Source organism: Dendropsophus ebraccatus, chromosome 3 (genome assembly GCF_027789765.1).
Source record: "Dendropsophus ebraccatus isolate aDenEbr1 chromosome 3, aDenEbr1.pat, whole genome shotgun sequence".
In the NCBI taxonomy this organism is placed as follows: domain Eukaryota; kingdom Metazoa; phylum Chordata; class Amphibia; order Anura; family Hylidae; genus Dendropsophus; species Dendropsophus ebraccatus.
In genome coordinates this window covers 131,154,068-131,174,297 of record NC_091456.1, presented here as the reverse complement: position 1 = coordinate 131,174,297, position 20,230 = coordinate 131,154,068, and the positions used below count along the sequence as shown (strand labels likewise).

The following is a 20,230-nucleotide window of genomic DNA, read 5'->3' as shown; positions in this document are numbered from 1 at the left end:
GACAGTTACACTTTAAGGCTGGGTTCACGCTATGTATATTTGAGGCTGTATTTGGTCCTCATGTCAGGTCCTCATAGCAACCAAAACCAGGAGTGGATTGAAAACACAGGCTCTGTCCACACAATGTTGAAATTTAGTGGATGGCCGCCATATAACGGTAAATAACTTCCATTATTTCAATACAACAGCCGTTGTTTTAAAATAACAGCACATATTTGCCATTAAATGGCGGCCATCCACTCAATTACAACATTATGTGAACAGATCCTTTCTGTGTTTTCAATCCACTCCTTGTTTTGGTTGCTATACAGCCTCCAACATACAGCCTCAAATATACGTAGTGTGAACATAGCCTAAAGGAGAAGTTCAGCCAAAGGTATTTGGCCAGCGCAGTATATGTAGAAGTCTATGGACTGTATTAAAGTATATGGAAGAGTATGTAATGTAATGTAAAAACTATACTTTATTAATGGACTATGTTTATGAAGTAATTTGGGGAGCAAGCACACTTGCTCCCCAAATGGAGGGCACTAAGCAGGGAGGGAGAGAGGTGCCGGTGCTCATAGTATGAGCAGATGATGCGAGGAGTAGTACCAGGGAGATCCCCAGCACCAACACCCCCCCCCTCCCCTCCCTTAGCCGACATGCCTCCCACCCTTCCGCCACCTGCCGCCGCCACCGGTAACCTCCCAGATCTGGTCCCCATCACCAACCCCCCAGCCTCCCCCATCGCCGCACGTCCGCCCACTTCACTGCCAGCTCACTGCCTCCCGGGAAATAGCCCTATATGTGCATTTCCCATAATTAATGTACATTAGGAATTTGTCTAACTTTCCATAAATAATAACACATTAAAAATTACTCTTGGCCGGAGTTGTCCTTTAATGACTGCAGAATGAATGGCTGGTTATGCAATAGAAGAACAGCTTCCGTTGTGCCGAATAGTAGTCACAATACTGCATGGAGCATATGCCCAGGGGAAATCTGCAGAAGTCAATCATTACTGTGTTTTTTTTTTTTATGAATAAAATTGTTTATTAATCTAATACCTCTTTACTATCATTTTTTATTTGGTTGCCTGGACTTTGGAGTTGTGCTAGATGTGGGCTTTTTGCTGTAGCTAATAGAAAGGAGTGGTAAAAAGGGCACTGTCCATTTATTACAAATGGATGTCTCCGAAAGACAAACAATATTCTGTACTAACTATCTTACTATTCTTAACTGGTACATTTCACTGCTAGCGCAGTCACAGTATGTACAGTATATCTGTTGTTTAATCCATTGTACACTATATTTAATATTGTCCGGATAGGTCAATGTGTAGCATCCAGGGACCTGGGCCAGATATGCACTTTGGATTTCCAAATGATTCTTTTTGACTTTTACACTATCAGCTTTTTCAGGAATAACTGTATTTTAATAGTAATACATTTTTAACATTGGAGACAGATTTAATAGGAGGTGAAAGAATACGCCTTCGAGAATTAGAGGTTTATAATGTGTAAAACGTGTCCTCTGGTAGCAAAGGGACGGGTTCAATAAATCTCACAGTGAATATGAATTCTAATAGATTTCAGCCCACAATTCAATGTTTGTTTCTTACATATGAAGTGGACTGAAGAAAAATGTCAGGTCTATCATTATGGAAGTAAAATTATTATGCATTATTGACATTTATTATCTTTACAGGTTAATAGGGGGATCTGACAACAAGCTCATATATCGACACTATGCAACATTGTACTTTGTCTTCTGTGTGGATTCCTCAGAGAGTGAACTGGGAATTTTAGATCTTATACAGGTAAGTGGTGCATTAGATACAACCCCATATAGTGGTGAAAATCTACACGCAATGAGGGTGAAAATAGGGGGCGATTTAAGCCATCCATCTGCTGAAAACTACAATTCTTATTATTCCTGGACAGCCTAAGCTTTGGCTGTCCGGCCAGGATGGGAATTGTAGTATTGCAACAGCTGGAGGGCCGCATCAGTGCAATGCACATAATATCATCCTGATGACACTTAACAAGCAGGAAATGCGTTGGGTGAATATTCTGTCTGTGGACATCCAGAATGTGTTAGCTGAGTGGTGAATTAGGTCTCAAATGCAGGGTAGATAGTGGGATAAATGTACACTCATGTTCACTACTTACCTGTATGGGCATTCAAGACTAGCAGGTCCATGCAAAAAAAAAAAAAAAAAAGTCCTAATGTGAACAAAAGCATATCCATGTCTAATATATTAAACTGTGCATTATGTGTTCTGACAAGGACTAATTACTGAAGTGGACTTTAAATATCAATGTAAACTGGATGACATGAAGTTGTATCCAGAAAAAAGTGAAAAACATGTGCAGTAGGTTTATAACTATACACTAATAGTGGAGGTTGTTTTTAAAATAAAACATTTGGGGGTGAGAGTTATGAAAGGGTGTAAATATACACCTGGTGTTAATTGCCCACAGCAACCAATCACAGCTCAGCTTTTATTCTACCAAAGCTGAAAGCTGAGCTGTGATTGGCTGCTGTGGGCAGTTTACACCAGGTGTATACACCCTTTCATAACTCTCCCCCTTGGTGTTGATTCTATAAAGCTTCTTGAGGCATAATTTTTAGTGAATTATTTAGGGCCACATATTCCCTCTCCTTGCCATAAAGAATCATGAGGGTAATCCCCTTGTTGAACAGTCAGCCTAGTAGTCTGGTTGGTTACTGTGGATTGACTAACTGCATTTATAATCCAGCCCACATTGTATCTATCTTCCCAATTTTTATCCAACTTGCTTTTTGACTCCCTGCAATCCGGCTTCCGTCCCCAGCACTCCACAGAAACTGCCTTAACTAAGTGGCCAATGACCTGCTAACTGCCAAAGCCTCATGCCAATATTCTGTGCTCCTTCTCCTTGGCCTATCTTCTGCCTTCAACACAGTTGACCATTCTCTCCTCTTAAAAATTTTTTCATCCCTTGGTGTCACTTGATTGAATCTCCTCTTACCTCTCCAACAACACTTAGTGTCTCCTACTCCCACACCACTTCCTCTCCTCGTCCCCTTACTGTTGGTGTTCCCCAAGGCTCTGTACTTGGGCCTCTTCTCTTCTCCATCTATACTTCTGGCCTGGGACATATCATAGAATCCCACAGCTTCAGGTATCCTCTCTACGCCGATGACACTCAGATCTACCTCTCTGGTCCTGATGTCACCTCTTTGCTATCCAGGATTCCAGAGTGTCTATCGGCCATATATTCCTCCTTCTTCTCCTCCCGCTTTTTAAAGCTCAACATGGACAAAACAGAACTAATCATCTTTCCCCCACCTTGCTCCACCCTGCCTTCTAATCTGTCAATCACTATCAATGGCTGCTCTCTGTCCCCTGTCCCCAAGTCCGCTGCTCGGGGTCACCTTTGACTCTACCCTGTCCTTTAAACCACATGTTTAGGCCCTGACCACCTCCTGCCACCTTCACCTCAAAAAACATTTCCAGAATCCGCTTTTCTTCCACAAAACTGCTGGTACATGCTCTCATTATCTCCAGCTTGGACTACTGTAACATCCTCCTCTCTGGCCTTCCATCTAACTCCCTTGTTCCCCTCCAGTCTATGCTTAACTCTGCCGCCCGACTAATCCACCTTTCCCCTCGCTTTGCCTCTGCCTCTCTCCTCTGCCAATTCCTTCACTGGCTCCCCATTGCCCAACATATTCACTTTAAACTGTTGACCGTGACGTACAAGGCTCCAGTGACCTCCGTCTGCACTCCCCCCTTGTTTGTACTTCACACAACCGCCTCCAAGACTTTGCCCGAGCCTCCCCCATACTCTGGAACATCCGGCTCTCATCCACCATCAAGTCCTTCAAAAGTAACCTAAAAACCCATCTCTTCAAACTAGGCTACAACCTATAATTCTGCATCCCACTTGACTGTCTGCACTTTACCTCTTGTTTCTCTTCCTGTACCTTATAGATTGTAAGCCCTCACGGGCAGGGTCCTCCTCCCCCATGTACCAGTCTGCCATTTGCCTTCATGTAATGTGTTTTTGATCTTGTATTGTTTCTGTTTGTTATCCCCTATCTCTTGTATAGCGCTCTGAAATTAAGGGCACTCTATAAATAAATAATAATAATTGTAAAGGGGCTTCATTTGACATTAGTGACAGACATTGATGGCAAATCCTTGTGATTTATGGTCAGTCTTTTAACCCTTCATTAGGATGGCATTGGTGTAAGGCATGCACTGTGCCACTTTTATCTCTCGTTGCGTCTGCCTAGCAGGGTGGCTGTCATGGCAGGTCTTTGACTATAATGCTCAGCCCAGTGACTGCCCAGAATAAGGTAAGCCTGTCGGAGATGAAGTGACATTGGTCCTTTTGAGCACCACTATTTAAGTGAATAATTCAGCTTCAGGAAAAGCTGTTGTGCATCTTCTGTGCTGCAGCAAACATGTCTCCAACCTCCAGCTGAACGCTGTAAACCTTGGGCATATTCTCTGTGTTATCTTACTTCTTAGAATACACCAAGAATTCACATTTCAATTACAGGTGTATTCTTACAATGCTGATTCAGCCCGACACCTTGGTTTACAGAGCGGAGAGTGGTGGTCAGTAACCTAGGCAGCAAGCTGTATTCAATAGGGTAAAAGCTATTTAGCTAAAGAAAGGCATTAGCAAAATTGCTTACTTTTGCCAAAATAGCAAAGCTTTAGGAGATAAGATTACCCCTTTAAGGGTTTCACTACATTTTTGCTTACTGTTTATAAGACATGGAGATATTGCAGCCAAAAAAGCAGAATTCTGAAATTCTATAAAAAATTATTTAATACATTTTAAGATACAACGTTAAATATGTGAAACATGGTTTAGAAATAACAATTCTAAAATTCTTGAGATAATGCCTAAAGTGTCACTGTAGTTATTACTTTCAAAATCTAAATCAGCAGGGGATGTGAAAAAAAGCAAGTTCTCAATTTGAATAATTTTTTTTACCATGCTTTAAAACAAAGCTATACTTACCAGAAGTGCGGGCCCAGTCTCCTCAAGGCAGCTTTTTAGTCTTGTGCTGGCTGAAAAAAGAGACTAAGCACATGAAGTCCCGACCAGTACAGAGAGTCATGGCTCAATGTATCCTTCAATCAAATGACTGCCTTCTCTTGAAGCGTGACCTGGGAAACACAGGATTTCCTGTGTTTAAAAAAAAAAAAAAAAGTCAGAACACAGGAAAAGCTTCCGTGATAACTCGGGCACGGAGTTATATCTAGAGAATTAGAGCGTCTGCGTGATAAGTATTTATTTATTTTTTTAAATGACAGAAAAGTTTTTGAGGGTTAATGTAAAAACTTTTCACATGTGGACCAGAAGTGTCACAAGGTTATATCACACCAGGTCTTGAGGCTTAGATTATGGTCAAACACGACATGGAGAGAGAGGAGCGGCTGCACATCACACCTATGGCTGATACTAGTGCTGCTAAGCTTATTTTAAAAACCAACGTCAGGATGTTGGCATATAATTTGATCAAACCATACCGCGTGCAGGTCTCCTGGTTCACACAGGTCCCTACGCTAACTCCACACTGTGTCTGTCGGTGGCCGCCAACCCCGCAAAGCGTGCACCTGCAGGGAAGGGAGGCCATGGAATGGCCCTGCAACCCCAATGTCACAAGACCAAACCCAAAATGCCCCACCAATACCCAGCCAGCACCACCGGCGGAGAAGGCTGCCCCCAAACAACACAAGTATGAATATGGTATTGCACTCACCACTACTGCTGCAAACAGAATGGGAAAAACATGGAGGTACTGACATGTGAGCACAGGAATATTCTGCTGATTTGGGTCACGTGGGTCTTATAAAGGGGAGTGCCAGCTGACGGCCACGACCAACACAGGGTGGAGTTAGCGTAGGGACCTGTGTGAACCAGGAGACCTGCACGTTAGTACACGGGGCGGTATGTTTGATCAATTTATATGCCAACATCCTGACGTTGGTTTTTAACATAAGCTTAGCAGCACTAGTATCAGCCATAGGTGTGATGTGCAGCCGCTCCTCTCTCTCCATGTCGTGTTTTACATTATGGTCACACTGAGCAAATTCGGTGGAATTCTGTGGCAGAGCTCTCCCTTGGAGAATCCTGCCTAACTCAGTGTTAAACAACATGTCTATGGGAGGGCTTGCGTGTTTCTGCTCTCTGCGGCTCTCAATTCTTTGAGTGGAGAGCGGAGGCGCATGAGCCCTTCCATAAACATAGCACTGTGCTTGTTAGTTATAGCGGCCGCATGATTCACTCTCCGGCTAAGCACCCAATACGACTGATTACAGGAGTCAGGCAACATAAACTTGTAATGGAGCCATCGCCTGATGTCTTACATGTCTGTGTAACATGTCAGAAGTTTTTTTCAAAGTGACAGTAACTCTTAAAGGGCACACTAAATTGAAAGTGCCTTTTTAAAGAGTCACTGTCGTATTTATTTATTTATTTATTTATTTATTTTTTTTTTGCAGAAATCAATAGTCCAGGCGATTTTAAGAAACTTTGTAATTGGGTTTATTAGCCAAATCTGCCATTATCTGCATGTAAAAAGCCTTTTCCCAGGTCCCCCCCTCCTTCCTCTTTTTCATCCACTCTGAAAAATCTGAAAATTGTGACTTGTTACAGGAGTCGTACCCTGTCTGTTTTAGGGAGAGGGGAGGGGGGAGGAGGAAGGAGGGAGTTAGCCGGCAGCAGAAAGCAGATAACAGAGGATTACAGGCTGGGTGACAGCTGTAATCTGAGCTCAGACAGGTCAGTGGTGACTGTCCCAGGAGATAACTGAGGTATTTGTAGATTAACTGTTTGTTGTCCTGTTTTGGTCTTTTCTTTAGCTCTCTCCATAGGAGAACAATGAAGACAGGGGGGAGAGCTTCAAACTGCTTTTTCATGATAAAAATGCATTTTTTTGCTAATAAACCTAATTACAAAGTTTCTTAAAATCGCCTGGACTATTGATTTCTGCCAAAAAAAATTCACGACAGTGACACTTTAAAGCCTTGAGGAACTGATACAGAATATTGTCTGATATAGAAAGCCTCTTTATAACCTAAAATACCCTAATACAGAAATCTAATATCCGTTAACAAACTCTACATATAAGTGTCACATCGGGCTGTTGAGTTGCAGAGCGGAGTTTTACTCTGAGGACAATTAATTCAGTAAGTAGAAGCGGTACTGTCTGGAAATCCTGTTACTTCTCAAGGTAATTATGTTGCTTAAATGCTATTCAGAAGCCGGTTATTGATCCCAGGTTGTCATATCATTTTACTTGAGACAGCAAGGCTGAAATATTCATGGAATAATAGAAGACTGACATGAAATATTCATGTAGAGCTGACCTAGATATTTAGATCTTGTTGCTGGTTGTGCACTGTATGTCAGGGCCTTCAAGCAGCATTAGCCACGTGAAGGATGATTTTCATAGCTGTCCTGGCAGTCGCCATTATGTTGTCTGTAATGATGTTCTGTAATAGAATAGTTTATAAAACTCACTTACATTATAATAGGTACCAACATGATATCAAACTATGCAGAGGATAAAACAAACAAGTTCCCCCGTGTTGTAGACAAGCCTCTTCTGTTCCCAGTGCTGTATTTACTACTAGGCACCCGTGGTCCAGTGCCTAGGGCAGCACCTTGCAGGGGGGCACCACCAGGGAGCAGGGGGAAGAAAACAAATTTTTTTTTTTTTGTCTTCCACCTCCCATTCAGACTTGCCAGTAAATCTGGTATCTTTTCGGAATATGGTCAGGTCTGGTATGGCAGTGTTATCCAGTCACAGTATGGCGGTATTGGTCAGGTCTAGTGTGGCAGTGTTATCCAGTCCTAGTATGGCGGTATTGGTCAGGTCTGGTGTGTCTGTGTTATCCAGTCATAGTATGGTGGTATTGGTCAGGTCAGGTCTGGTGTGGCTGTGTTATATAGTCATAGTATGGCGGTATTGGTCAGGTCTGGTATGGCAGTGTTATCCAGTCATAGTGTGGCGGTATTGGTCTAGTCTGGTGTGGCTGTGTTATCCAGTCACAGTATGGCGGTATTGGTCAGGTCTGGTATGGCAGTGTTATCCAGTCATAGTGTGGCGGTATTGGTCAGGTCTGGTGTGGCTGTGTTATCCAGTCACAGTATGGTGGTATTGGTCAGGTCTGGTGTGGCTGTGTTATCCAGTCATAGTATGGCGGTATTGGTCAGGTCTGGTGTGGCTGTGTTATCCAGTCATAGTATGGTGGTATTGATCAGGTCTAGTGTGGCAGTGTTAAATGTGACGCCTGGAGCTATTACCTACCAATCTACCAATCCTGTGGAAATTTGTTTATGTTTTACCCAGTTAAAAATCATGAAAAACACGATTCAGACAATGTTCCTACATGTAGAGAAATGCATGTGGTAGAAACCACGCTCCCATTTCTTCCTCAGTAGTCATGTGCTGTTACCAGGATTATTGGCCATATGCCTATTGGTTACCGCATGAGGGTCTGGTTTTGACTGCATGTGGTGACGTACAATAAATGTGGGAGCGCGGCCTTAGGCTATGTTTACAGAACGCATGTTTTACATAAATCACAGCTGTGATTTACACAAAACATACGTTGTATCGTGAATGAATGGAATCCCGGCCGGAGCGTATACACATAGTATACGCTCCGACCGTGATTCCATCCAGCCACACAAAAAACTGACATGTCATTTTACTGCAGCTGCTATTTATTGAATAGCGGCCGCAGAGAACCTGTCAGTTCACACAATGGCCACTCCGGCCGCACGTTCTATTATGTGCAGCGATGAATTCCCGATCAGATATCAATATGATATTCAGAAACTAGAAAATCATTATGCTAATTGGTGAGTGAAGATGGGGAGTCAACAGGCTTTGTGCCTAGGGCAGCAGCAGCTGTTAAAACTGCCCTGTCTGTTCCCCTGTATTGTAGACAAGCCTCCTCTGTGCCGCCATCTAGTTGTTGGACTCTCTCTGTGCATTCATGTAAGTAGAGGTATAGTAGATGAGCGTAGTAGTAGATATAGTAGTAGTAGTAGATAAGGGGTGTAGTAGCGGCAGTAGTATTGTAGATGAGGGTAGTAGTAGCAGTAGTATTGTAGATGAGGAGTGTAGTAGTAGCAGCTCTGGGATTGCTCTCCTGCACTTCCCTCTTCTGTCTGTCTGGCTGCTGCTGCTGCTGCTGCTGGAGGATCTCCGCTTCTATGTGCAGGCAGTGGGGGGGGGTGATCCTCCATTGAAAGGGTTGCTCTCTCAGAGCTCTTCCAGCTGCAGCTCCAGGCCCAGACGCACTCCATGTCACCTACAAGCAGCTGGAAGCTGTCAGTAACCATGCTGCCTAGGCCCTGAGCCCTGCTGTTCCCCCTGCAGAGCAGAACGCACACTGATCTTTTAAATTTTTTTGGAAAATTGCATTTAAATAGCAGGGCTCAGGGCCTAGGCAGCATGGTTACTGACAGCTTGCAGCAGCTTGTAGGTGACATGGAGTGCGTCTGGGCCTGGAGCTGCAGCTGGAAGCTGTCAGTAACCATGCTGCCTAGGCCCTGAGCCCTGCTGTTCCCCCTGCAGAGCAGAACACGCACTGATCTTTTAAATTTTTTGGGAAAATTGCATTTGTTATTTTCCAAAATAATCAAATTATGAATGTCCTTAGGGGTGCATTTATTGATTAATTGCCCAGCTCTACAGTAGGTTATACAAAGTTGCATGTCATTGTAGTCCATTGAAAAGTTTTGTATCCTGGAAATTTTTGCCACTGGAAATAACACAACTGCATTAATCTGTTAACCATAATTTGCCATCATAGTAGTAGATTTTAGATTGACATTTTGAACCATTTTTGCTTATTCTTTTGCATTATTAAGCTACACGTACAGTAGAAACACCAGTGCCACCTCCTTTATACTGCCTATTAGGGTACAAACCCACTTGACGTATTTGCTGCATGAATCAGTCTTAAAAATAAGCAGGCAAAACGCAGGTTGGCTTTATACAATTGTTCTGTGTTAAAATACGCAATTGCGTATTTTTGAAGCATGAAGCTACATGCGTTTTTCACACAGGTTGTTAACAACTGATGCTTTGCTAACAACAAGCTTCATGCTTCAAAAATACGCAATTGCGTATTTTAACGCAGAACAATCATATAAAGCCAACCTGCGTTTTGCCTGCTTATTTTTAAGACTGATTCACGCAGCAAATACGTCAAGTGGGTTTGTACTAGGGCTGGGCGATATGGCCTAAAATTTATATCACGATATAATTTGATGCATGCACGATATAACAATATATCACGATATATAAATTTTTTTTTGTGTGTATACTCACCCCCCCCTTGCCAGTCATCAGCCTTCCCCTGTGCCAGTGATCAGCCCTCCCCTATGCCTTCAGCCCCCTTTGTGCCAGTTATCACCCCCCTTGCCAGTCATCAGCCTTCCCCTGTGCCATCAGCCCACCCTGTGCCAGTGATCAGCCCTCCCCTGTGCCATCAGCCCTCCCCTGTGCCATCAGCCCTCCCCTGTGCCATCAGCCCCCCTTGCGCCAGTCATCAGCCCCCCTTGCCAGTCATCAGCCTTCCCCTGTGCCATCAGCCCACCCTGTGCCAGTCATCAGCCCTCCCTTGTGCCAGTTATCACCCGCCTTGCCAGTCATCAGCCCCCCGTTGCCAGCCATCAGCCCCCCGTTGCCAGTCATCAGCCCCCCGTTGCCAGTCATCAGCCCCCCGTTGCCAGTCATCAGCCCCCCGTTGCCAGTCATCAGCCCCCCGTTGCCAGTCATCAGCCCCCCGTTGCCAGTCATCAGCCCCCCGTTGCCAGTCATCAGCCCCCCCCCCCCCACAGTGCCAGTCATCTCCCCTCTCAGTTTTCCAGCCATTTCATGTGCCAGCCAGCCAGGGCCATCATCAGCCCCATGCCAAGCCATCTGCCGCCCCCGACCCCTCTGCTACTTACCTTTCCTGCAGGGCTGGCTGATGGAGTCCGCGAGGCGAGACGGGCCGCGTCTTCTTCCCAGCATGCACTGGGAGACCTGACGTCACACGCATCAGCGCGCTAGCGCGCTGACGATGCGTGAACGGAAGGCCCTGCAGCGCGGTACCACGGAGCGGTAAGTGAGAAGCTTATTCACTACCGCTCCGTGGTATATCGCGATATGACGATATGCCAAAAATCTATATCGTCAACCAAATTGATGACGATATTTTGGCATATCGTTTATATCGCCCAGCCCTAGTTTGTACCCTTAGATTACAAATGACATGATCGCCAGGAACTGCTTCCTGTGTCCCATCTGTTGGGTGTAACTGAATCCAGAACAGTGTTAAAAGCAACAGTTGTCCCAGTAGTCAGGATTGTTTTCTCCTATCCCTACATACAGGAGAAAGCCACAGTGTAGTTTGAGGGCTACACCTCCTGACCTTTTTATGATTGTGCAAGAAAAAAATTGGTGATAAAGTAAACCAACCATAATATTTAATGCTAATTCCAGGAAAAAATAGTCCCACTAAGTGGAAAAAGGTAAACTGTCTATTGCAATGCACAAACAAAGTAAGTATAAAAAGGCAAAGAATGTATATGAATGGGAACTACAAGAGGATTCACATCATGCCTGGACAGCTTCCACACTAAGGCTGGGTTCACACTACGTATATTTCAGTCAGTATTGTGGTCCTCATATTGCAACAAAACCAGGTGTGGATTAAAAACACAGCAAGGCTCTGTTCACACAATGTTGAAATTGAGTGGATGGCCGCCATATAACAGTAAATAACTGCCATTATTTCAATATAACAGCCGTTGTTTTAAAATAACAGCAAATATTTGCCATTAAATGGCGGCCATCCACTCAATTTCAACATTGTGTGAACAGAGCCTTTCTGTGCTTTTAATCCACTCCTGATTTTGGTTGCAATATGAGGACCACAATACTGACTGAAATATACGTAGTGTGAACCCAGCCTAAATGTGTCTATAGGATTATATTAGCCTGTTGGAGGTCAAAAGAGTGTTATCTTAGACTTCATAAGGCCAGTATGCATCATTATAGTATGCATACCACTAAAAAGGTATTTTTGACGTTTGTTTAATATATACATCATGAGTAGAGATGAGCGAACCTCGAGCATGCTTGAGTCCATCCGAACCCGATCGTTCGGCATTTGATTAGCGGTGGCTGCTGAAGTTGGATAAAGCCCTAAGGCTATGTGGAAAACATGGATATAGTCATTGGCTGTATCCATGTTTTCCCGACAACCATAGAGCTTTATCCAAGTTCATCAGCCCCCGCTAATCAAATGCCGAACGATCGGGTTCGGATGGACTCGAAACCCGAACCCGGTTTGCTCATCTCTAATCATGAGCTTTTCATGAATTATCCCCATAGATAAGGGGTGTCAAACTGTGGCCTGTGGAATAATCAAACTAATCTACTAGAGCTAACCCACTGGTACATAGCACCTGTGTGCCGGAACTCATATATCTTATGCAACCCTTATATATACCTGATGTGCACATGAACTTCACAAACGCCAGTTAGGGGTGCACATCACGGTTCAGCTTTGATTTTGCCATAGCTCCGTAAGAAATGAAAGTTGAGCTGTGATTGGTTGCTATGGGCAATAATGAGAATCTTACTACAAGACAGAACAAAAGATTTCACCCCTTGGCTCACAGGCCTGGATTTTTTTAAAGTTATGTGCATGGTCTGTAAATATGCAAGATAATGGTGCCGGAGGCTCAGAATCAGTTTAAATCTGCGCCACTGCACTGGCACAGCCGTGCAGCTATGCACACCGTTCGTGCCCAGACCACAATCACAGAACGTGGGGATGACCCATAAGTGTGTAAAATAGTAAGCTGCCCATAGGATCCAATCACAGCTTTCTCTCTCTTAGGTTACAAACCCACTTGGCGGGTCTGCAGCGAGTCTCCATGCTGCGTTTTTGCAGCGAGACTCGCTGCAGATCCCGGCCCTATGCTTTTAATGGCAGACAAACACGCAGCAGGGATGTACATCCCTGCTGCGAGTTTGTCTGCAGCCCACCCCATTAACCCCCCGGCCGCCGGAGCTGATACTTCACCTGATCCCGGCTCCGGCGGTTCCTGATGTCTTCAGCAAGCCGGAGCGGGGACCAGGTGAAGTATATGCTTCAGCCAGCCGCCCGCAGCCCCGGCCGCCCGATCGCCCCCCCCCCGCCGCCCCGGCCGCCCCCCCCCCCCCCCCCCGCAGCACCGATCGCACGCCCCCCCGCAGCCCCGGCCGCCCCCCTGCAGCCCCGGCCGCCCCAATCGCAGCCCCGGCCGCCCGATCGCCCCCCCGCAGCCCCGGCCGCCCGATCGCCCCCCCGCAGCCCCGGCCGCCCGATCGCCCCCCCGCAGCCCCGGCCGCCCGATCGCCCCCCCGCAGCCCCGGGCGGCCGGGGCTGCGGGGGGGCGTGCGATCGGTGCTGCGGGGGGGGGGGGGGCGATCGGGGGGCCGGGGCTGCGGGGGGGCGATCGGGCGGCCGGGGCTGCGGGGGGGCGGCCGGGGCTGCGGGCGGCTGGCTGGAGCATATACTTCACCTGGTCCCCGCTCCGGCTTGCTGAAGACATCGGGAACCGCCGGAGCCGGGATCAGGTGAAGTATCAGCTCCGGCGGGGGGGTTAATGGGGCGGGCTGCAGACAAACTCGCAGCAGGGATGTACATCCCTGCTGCGTGTTTGTCTGCCATTAAAAGTATAGGGCCGGGATCTGCAGCGAGTCTCGCTGCAAAAACGCAGCATGGAGACTCACTGCAGACCCGCCAAGTGGGTTTGTACCCTTAGGGTACAAACACGCGTACAGGATCCACAACGGATTTCTCAGTGAATATGCAGCAAAATCCACTGTGGATCCCTTGACAGTTTCTATGAAAATCCATATTCGCAGCGGGTTTGTCACCCCTCTGCGAGTATGTAAATGACGCCCCCTTAACGGTTCCACCCCCACGTCCCCCCCGGCTGGAGCATACTGTACCTGCTCTGGCTTGCTTCGGCGGTTCCTGGCTGGACGATCAGACATCGGGAGCCCCTGAAGAAAGCCAGAGCGTGGAGCAAAAACACCAGCAAACTCCAACAATGGGGATCCAGGCGCAGGTCCGACTAATGGTGACCAGACGAAAAATATAAAACTCTAAAAGTTTATTAAAAAGACCCAACACGTTTCGGAACTGTACCGGTTCCTTTTTCAAGAGTCATATAACATTACATGAGAGACACAAAACACAACTTATACCAAAAAGAAATAGTGATGTCAGTAAGATAGGTGGAGCTACTCCACCCATCAGGGTTAACTCCTACAGAGCTGACACAAAACATATACAATTAATTAGTACTACAGCTGTAACTACATAAAAAACATGCAAATAGCATAAAGACATGTATAATTGGTTGGTACTGCGGCTACATAAAAAACAGCGTACAAAAATATATAAAAAGCAACAAAAAAAACTTTTGAAAACAAATTTTGAAAAAAAAAAAATATTTTTTTCCCTCTCTCCTCCTTTTTCTCCTTTCCTTTTCTTTTCTTTCCCTTTCTCTCTTCTCCTTCTTTTAAACAAAATAAAATAAAAACACAAGGGACAAAAAAATGTTAGAATAAACATAAGGCTATGTTCATACAACGTAAAACTACGGCCGTAGTTCTCGCCGCAGAACTACGGCCGTAGTTTTGCGGGGTGGGACATAGCTTCAATTTGAATGGGATCCCGGCCGGAGCGTACACACATCGTGTACGTTCTGGCCAGGATCCCGTGCGACAGCCGCAGAAAGCCCTGTCAGTTCACACAGTGAAGCGAGCAGCTCCGGCCGCTCGCTTCACTGTGTGCTATGGCAAGCTCTGATGCGGGCGCGCGCTGATGCACCCGCATTAGAGCTCCGCGGCCGGAAAGATCACCCAGCCAGTACTTAAATACCGGCCGGGATGATCCGGGCTAAGACCGGCCGTTCCCTGACCCGGCCGGGGTCACGGAACGGCCGGTTGTTCACGTAATGTGAACATAGCCTAAAACTGATTTAAACCTTAGTATTTTCTAACACTTCATTAACCCCTTAACGACATCGGGCGTAAACTTACGCCCTCGCGCCCTGGTACTTGGCGCATCAGGGCGTAAATTTACGCCCGATGTTTCCCCGATCGCTGCGTGTTCACACACAGCGGTCGGGGAAGATGGCCTGCTATAAATCATAGCAGGCCATCTTAGCTTCACGGCACGGGGGGTGGTTAACACCCCCCGTGCTTACGATCGCCGCTATAGGCTGATCAATTCAGATCAGCCAATAGCGGCGATCGGAACCTTTCCGGGTCATCGGCGACCCGATGACCCGGAAAAAAATGGCAGTCGGTGCTGTCCGAGGACGGCACCGACCGCCATTACTGTAAAAAGTAATGGTGATCGCCGTGCCACCGGCCCGATCGCCGTGAACGGCCGGCCGGTACCGGCCGGCCATTCACGGCGATCGGGCCGGTGGCACGGCGATCAGAGTCCCACAATATAGTAAATACCTGCCCTGGACCCCTCAGCTAGGTAGCCGAGGGGACCAGAGCAGGTATTTGTACAATACTCACCTGTCCCGGGCTCCTGATCGGCGTCTTCCGGGTTCGCGGCATCCTCGTCTTCGTTCGGGTCTTCGGCTTCTTCCGTGACGTCACGTTCGGCTTCTCTCGGCTATTTTCGGCTCCAGCGTCGGCTCTTTCCGTATTTTGCGCTCTGCTGCCCTCTAGCGGCTGATATGTGTAATACACTTATCAGCAGCTACAGGGATGTTCAAATGTAGAAATTTTTTTTTTTTTTTTTTTTTTTTTCAAATTTTTTTTTTTCTATTTTCCGCACCCTATCGCCGCTGAGTGTTGATCAGCATCGCACGAAAGTGCGCTGCTAATCAGCAACTCCTCCTTTTTGGCGTAGGGTGTTTTTTTTCTATATTCTACTGCCACGGTCTGCTTATAAGTGCCGCACATAAGTGCGGCATTTATCAGCAACTCCTTTGTTGGCGTAGGTTTTTTTTTTATACTTACTGTAAAAAAACACGTAAAAAACACTACATTACACCACACTACATTGAATAAAGTTTGACACTACACCACTACATACCCCATATACCAATCCCCGTATAAAGATGGCCCCCAGGGTGTTTTCGGCGTCAGAGGGATACGTTATTATTACCTCCGACACCGAAACAGCCAGTGAGGATGAATGGGGGGTCCTTCGTTCCTCCATTCATCCTCATCATCCTCATCCTCCAATGACGTATCTGGGGGTAGCGTAGCGTACGCTGCCCCCCAGACACATCTTTTCCGCCAGTACCGTCCCAATAAGAGATGACGGTATGGTGTGAAATTCTACAAACTCTGTGAGCGTGCCTTAGGGTACACTTACAGATTTCGGGTACGTGCACACTGCGGAATGGCGAAGGATAACCCTTTGTGCATTCCGCAGCTGGCACCCGCCGGCGGACTGATGCAGGCATGTGTCTCCACCCGTGTCATAGAATCCATTCTATGCACGGGCGGATTCCATCGTCCATCCAAAGAATGAACACGTTGGACGGAGAGCGGAATCCGCCCGTGCATAGAATGGATTCTATGACACGGGTGGAGACACATGCCTGCATCAGTCCGCCGGCGGGTGCCAGCTGTGGAATGCACGAAGGGTTATCTGTCGCGATTCCGCAGTGTGCATGTACCCTTAGAGTGTATGTAGGAAGGGACACCCGAATCCGGCCCCCAGATGCCCCCCCCCCCCCATCCTCAGAACAAGTGGGAAGATCGTCCGGGAACTGATCCTCCCACTGCTGGATAAAGGTTACCACCACCTGTACGGGGATAACTTTTATACCAGCGCCCCCTCCTCTGGTCTCTCGCTGCCCTGTAGCTTGCGGCACGATCCGAACATATCAGAAGTAGTAATAGAGCCCTAATATTTAGCAGCCATGGAGCGGACCCAGCGCTTCTGGATATGAAGGACCCCGTATCGCACCAGGGCAACATTTTCCAGGTGACGTCCCCCACACTGGAGAACGGGAGACCCCAGAAGAAGTGCAGAGTGTGGCGTAACAGGGGGATCAGGAAGGACAACATTTTCCAGTGTGACGCCTGTCCTGATCCCCCCGGCCTCTGCATACTGGATCGCTTCAAGGCGCACCACACGTCATTGGGGTTCTACATTATCTAAATTCTGTCCCTTATTCCTATTTCAGGAGTCACGTTGATCCAGGGATTATTCTGATCGCCAATATGGAGTCGGGAAGGAATTTTTCCCCTGTGATGAGGCTACTGTCGTCTGCCTCACGAGGGGTTTTTGCCTTCCTCTGGATCAACACAGGTTGAGTTTGATGGACACCTGTCATTTCCAACCTTATAAACTAATAATTGGCCTAATACCCCCAAATAAATTAGAATTGTCCCTTTTCCCCAGCTAAGTAGGTATGGCCGCCATTTCCATTAGAGGATGCCATGTCGCAATTACAAAGCCCCTGTGCGGCCAGGACAGTAGAAACCCCCCACAAGTGACCCCATTCTGGAAACTACACCCCATAAGGAATCTAAGAAAGGGGGCAGCGGGGATATGGCCCCCTGGTGACGGCCACATTTGGGACGTGAAAATGAAAAAAATTGTATTTTTTATTTTCTCGGCACATGTTCTACGTAAGTGCCCGTCACCAGTGGGGTCCATATGCTCACTGCACCCCTTGTTAGATTCCTTATGGGGTGTAGTTTCCAGAATGGGGTCACTTGTCGGGGGTTTCTACTGTCCTGGCAGCACAGGAGCTTTGTAATTGCGACATGGCCTCCATCCTCCATTCCAGCCTCTAAATGGCGCTCTGTCCCTTTGGTGACTTGCCCTGTGCCCATATGGAACACGTTTTGTGTTCATTTTCTTTTTTAACCCCTTGTGGAAATGGAAAAAAATCAAGGCTAGACCAACATTTAGTGTAATTTTTGTAAAATTTTTACTCTAAATCATTAATCTTGTCATGTTTTTTCATTTTCACAAGGGGTTAAAAGATAAAAAAAAACATTTAATGTGTAGAGCAATTTCCCCTGAGTACGGAAATACCCCACATGTGGACATAAAGCGCCATGCGGGTGCAGGGTAAGCCTCCGAAGGGAAGAAGCGCCATTTGGTTTTTGAAGGCTGGATTTGGATGGAATGGATTTCGAGGGGCCATGTTGCATTCAAAAGGCCCCTGTGTTGCCAAGACAGTTGAAACCCCCCACAAGTGACCCCATTATGGAAACTGCACCCCTCAAGGAATGTAACAAGGGGTGTAGTGAGCATATGGACCCCACTGGTGACGGACACAAATGTGGAACAATGTGGCGTGAAAATGAAATATTACATTTTTTACACTATAATGTTGGTTTAGCCTTGAATATATCATTTTCACAAGGGGTTAAAAAGGAGAAAAAAAACAAAATGTGTAGCGCAATTTCCCCCGAGTCCGTAAATACCCCACATGTGGACATAAAGCGCCATGCGGGTGCAGGGTAAGCCTCCGAAGGGAAGGAGCACCATTTCGTTTTTGAAGGCTGGATTTGGATGGAATGGATTTCGAGGGGCCATGTTGCATTCAAAAGGCCTCTGTGTTGCCAAGACAGTTGAAACCCCCCACAAGTGACCCCATTATGGAAACTACACCCCTCAGGGAATGTAACAAGGGGTGCAGTGAGCATATGGACCCCACTGGTGACGGGCACAAATGTGGAACAATGTGGCGTGAAAATGAAATATTACATTTTTTACACTATAATGTTGGTTTAGCCTTGAATTTATCATTTTCACAAGGGGTTAAAAGAGAAAAAAACACACAATATGTGTAGAGCAATTTCCCCCGAGTCCGTAAATACCCCACATGTGGACATAAAGCGCCATGTGGGCGCAGGGCAAGCCTCCGAAGGGAAGGAGCGCCATTTGGATTTTGGAGGTTGGATTTGGCTAGAATGGATGATGAACGCCATGTCGCATTTACAGAGCCCTCCTGCTGCCAAAACACTGGAAAGCCCCCACAAGTGACCCCATTCTGGAAACTGCACCCCTCAAGGAATCTAACAAGGGGTGCAGTGAGGATATGGACCCCTTGATGACGGGCACATTTGTGCCATGAAAGTGAAAAAATGAAATTTTTCCCTTTCACGTCACATTGTTCCACATTTGTGCCCGTCACCAGTGGGGTCCATATGCTCACTGCACCCCTTGTTAGATTCCTTGAGGGGTGTAGTTTCCAGAATGGAATCACTTGTGGGGGGTTTCCAGTGTTTTGGCAGCACGAGGGCTCTGTAAATGCGACATGGCCCTTGAAATCCTTTTCAGTGAAATTCAGCTTCCAAAAGCCAATTGGCGCTCCTTCCCTTTGGAGGCTCGCCCTGCGCCCCCTTGGCACTCTATCGCCACATGTGGGGTATTTCTGTACTCGGGAGAAACTGCGCTACACATTTTTTGTCTTTTTTTGCCTCTTATCCCTTTAAGAAAATGAAAAATTGAAGGCTAGAACAACGTTTTAGTGTAAAAAATAAATTTTTCTTTTTTCACGCCATATTGTTGGGAAAATCTGTGAAGCACCTGTGGGGTCCAGATGCTCACCGCACCCCTTGTTACATTCCTTGAGGGGTGTAGTTTTCTAAATGGTGTCCCTTTAGGGGTGTTTTTTAGGTTTTGACACCCCAGAGCCTCTGCCAACCTGAAGTGGTACAGTCAAAAATGACCAAATATAACGGAGGCGTTGAAATTCACTAGGCGCTCCCTTATATCTGAGGCTTGTGGTTGCGTCAAATAGCGCAATAGGGCCACATATGGGGTATTTCTATAAACTGCAGAAACGGGGCAATAATTATTGGGGTGCATTTCTCTGGTAATAGGTTTATAATTATGAAAAATATTGGATTACAATAAAATCTCTGCACAGAAAATTAAAATTTTCAAATTCCTTACACACTTGGCTTTTATTTCTGTGACTCCCCTAAAGGGTTAAAACACTTTCTGGATGTGCTTTTGCAGAGTTTGGGGGGTGCAGTTTCTGAAATGGGGTGCTTTGTGGGGCTTTCTAACATACAGGCCCCTCAAATACACTTTAAACCTGAACAGGTCCCTAAAAATATCTGATTTTGAAATTTTACTGAAAATTTGGAAATTTGCTGCTAATGTTTTAAGCTTCCTATCGTCTAAAAAAAATGAAAGATAGTTTAATAAATACCGCCAACATAA

At 46.4% G+C, this 20,230-nt stretch overlaps 1 protein-coding gene across 1 annotated transcript in view; it reads left to right on the top strand.

The window, feature by feature from the left end:
- The window catches only part of AP3S1 (adaptor related protein complex 3 subunit sigma 1), a 70,064-nt gene that overhangs the window by 5,686 nt on the left and 44,148 nt on the right, over positions 1–20,230 (top strand). Inside the window, exon 3 of the mRNA XM_069964584.1 lies at positions 1,690–1,801. Coding sequence (XP_069820685.1) covers positions 1,690–1,801 — 112 coding nt within the window. The remainder of the gene's footprint in view (positions 1–1,689; positions 1,802–20,230) is intronic.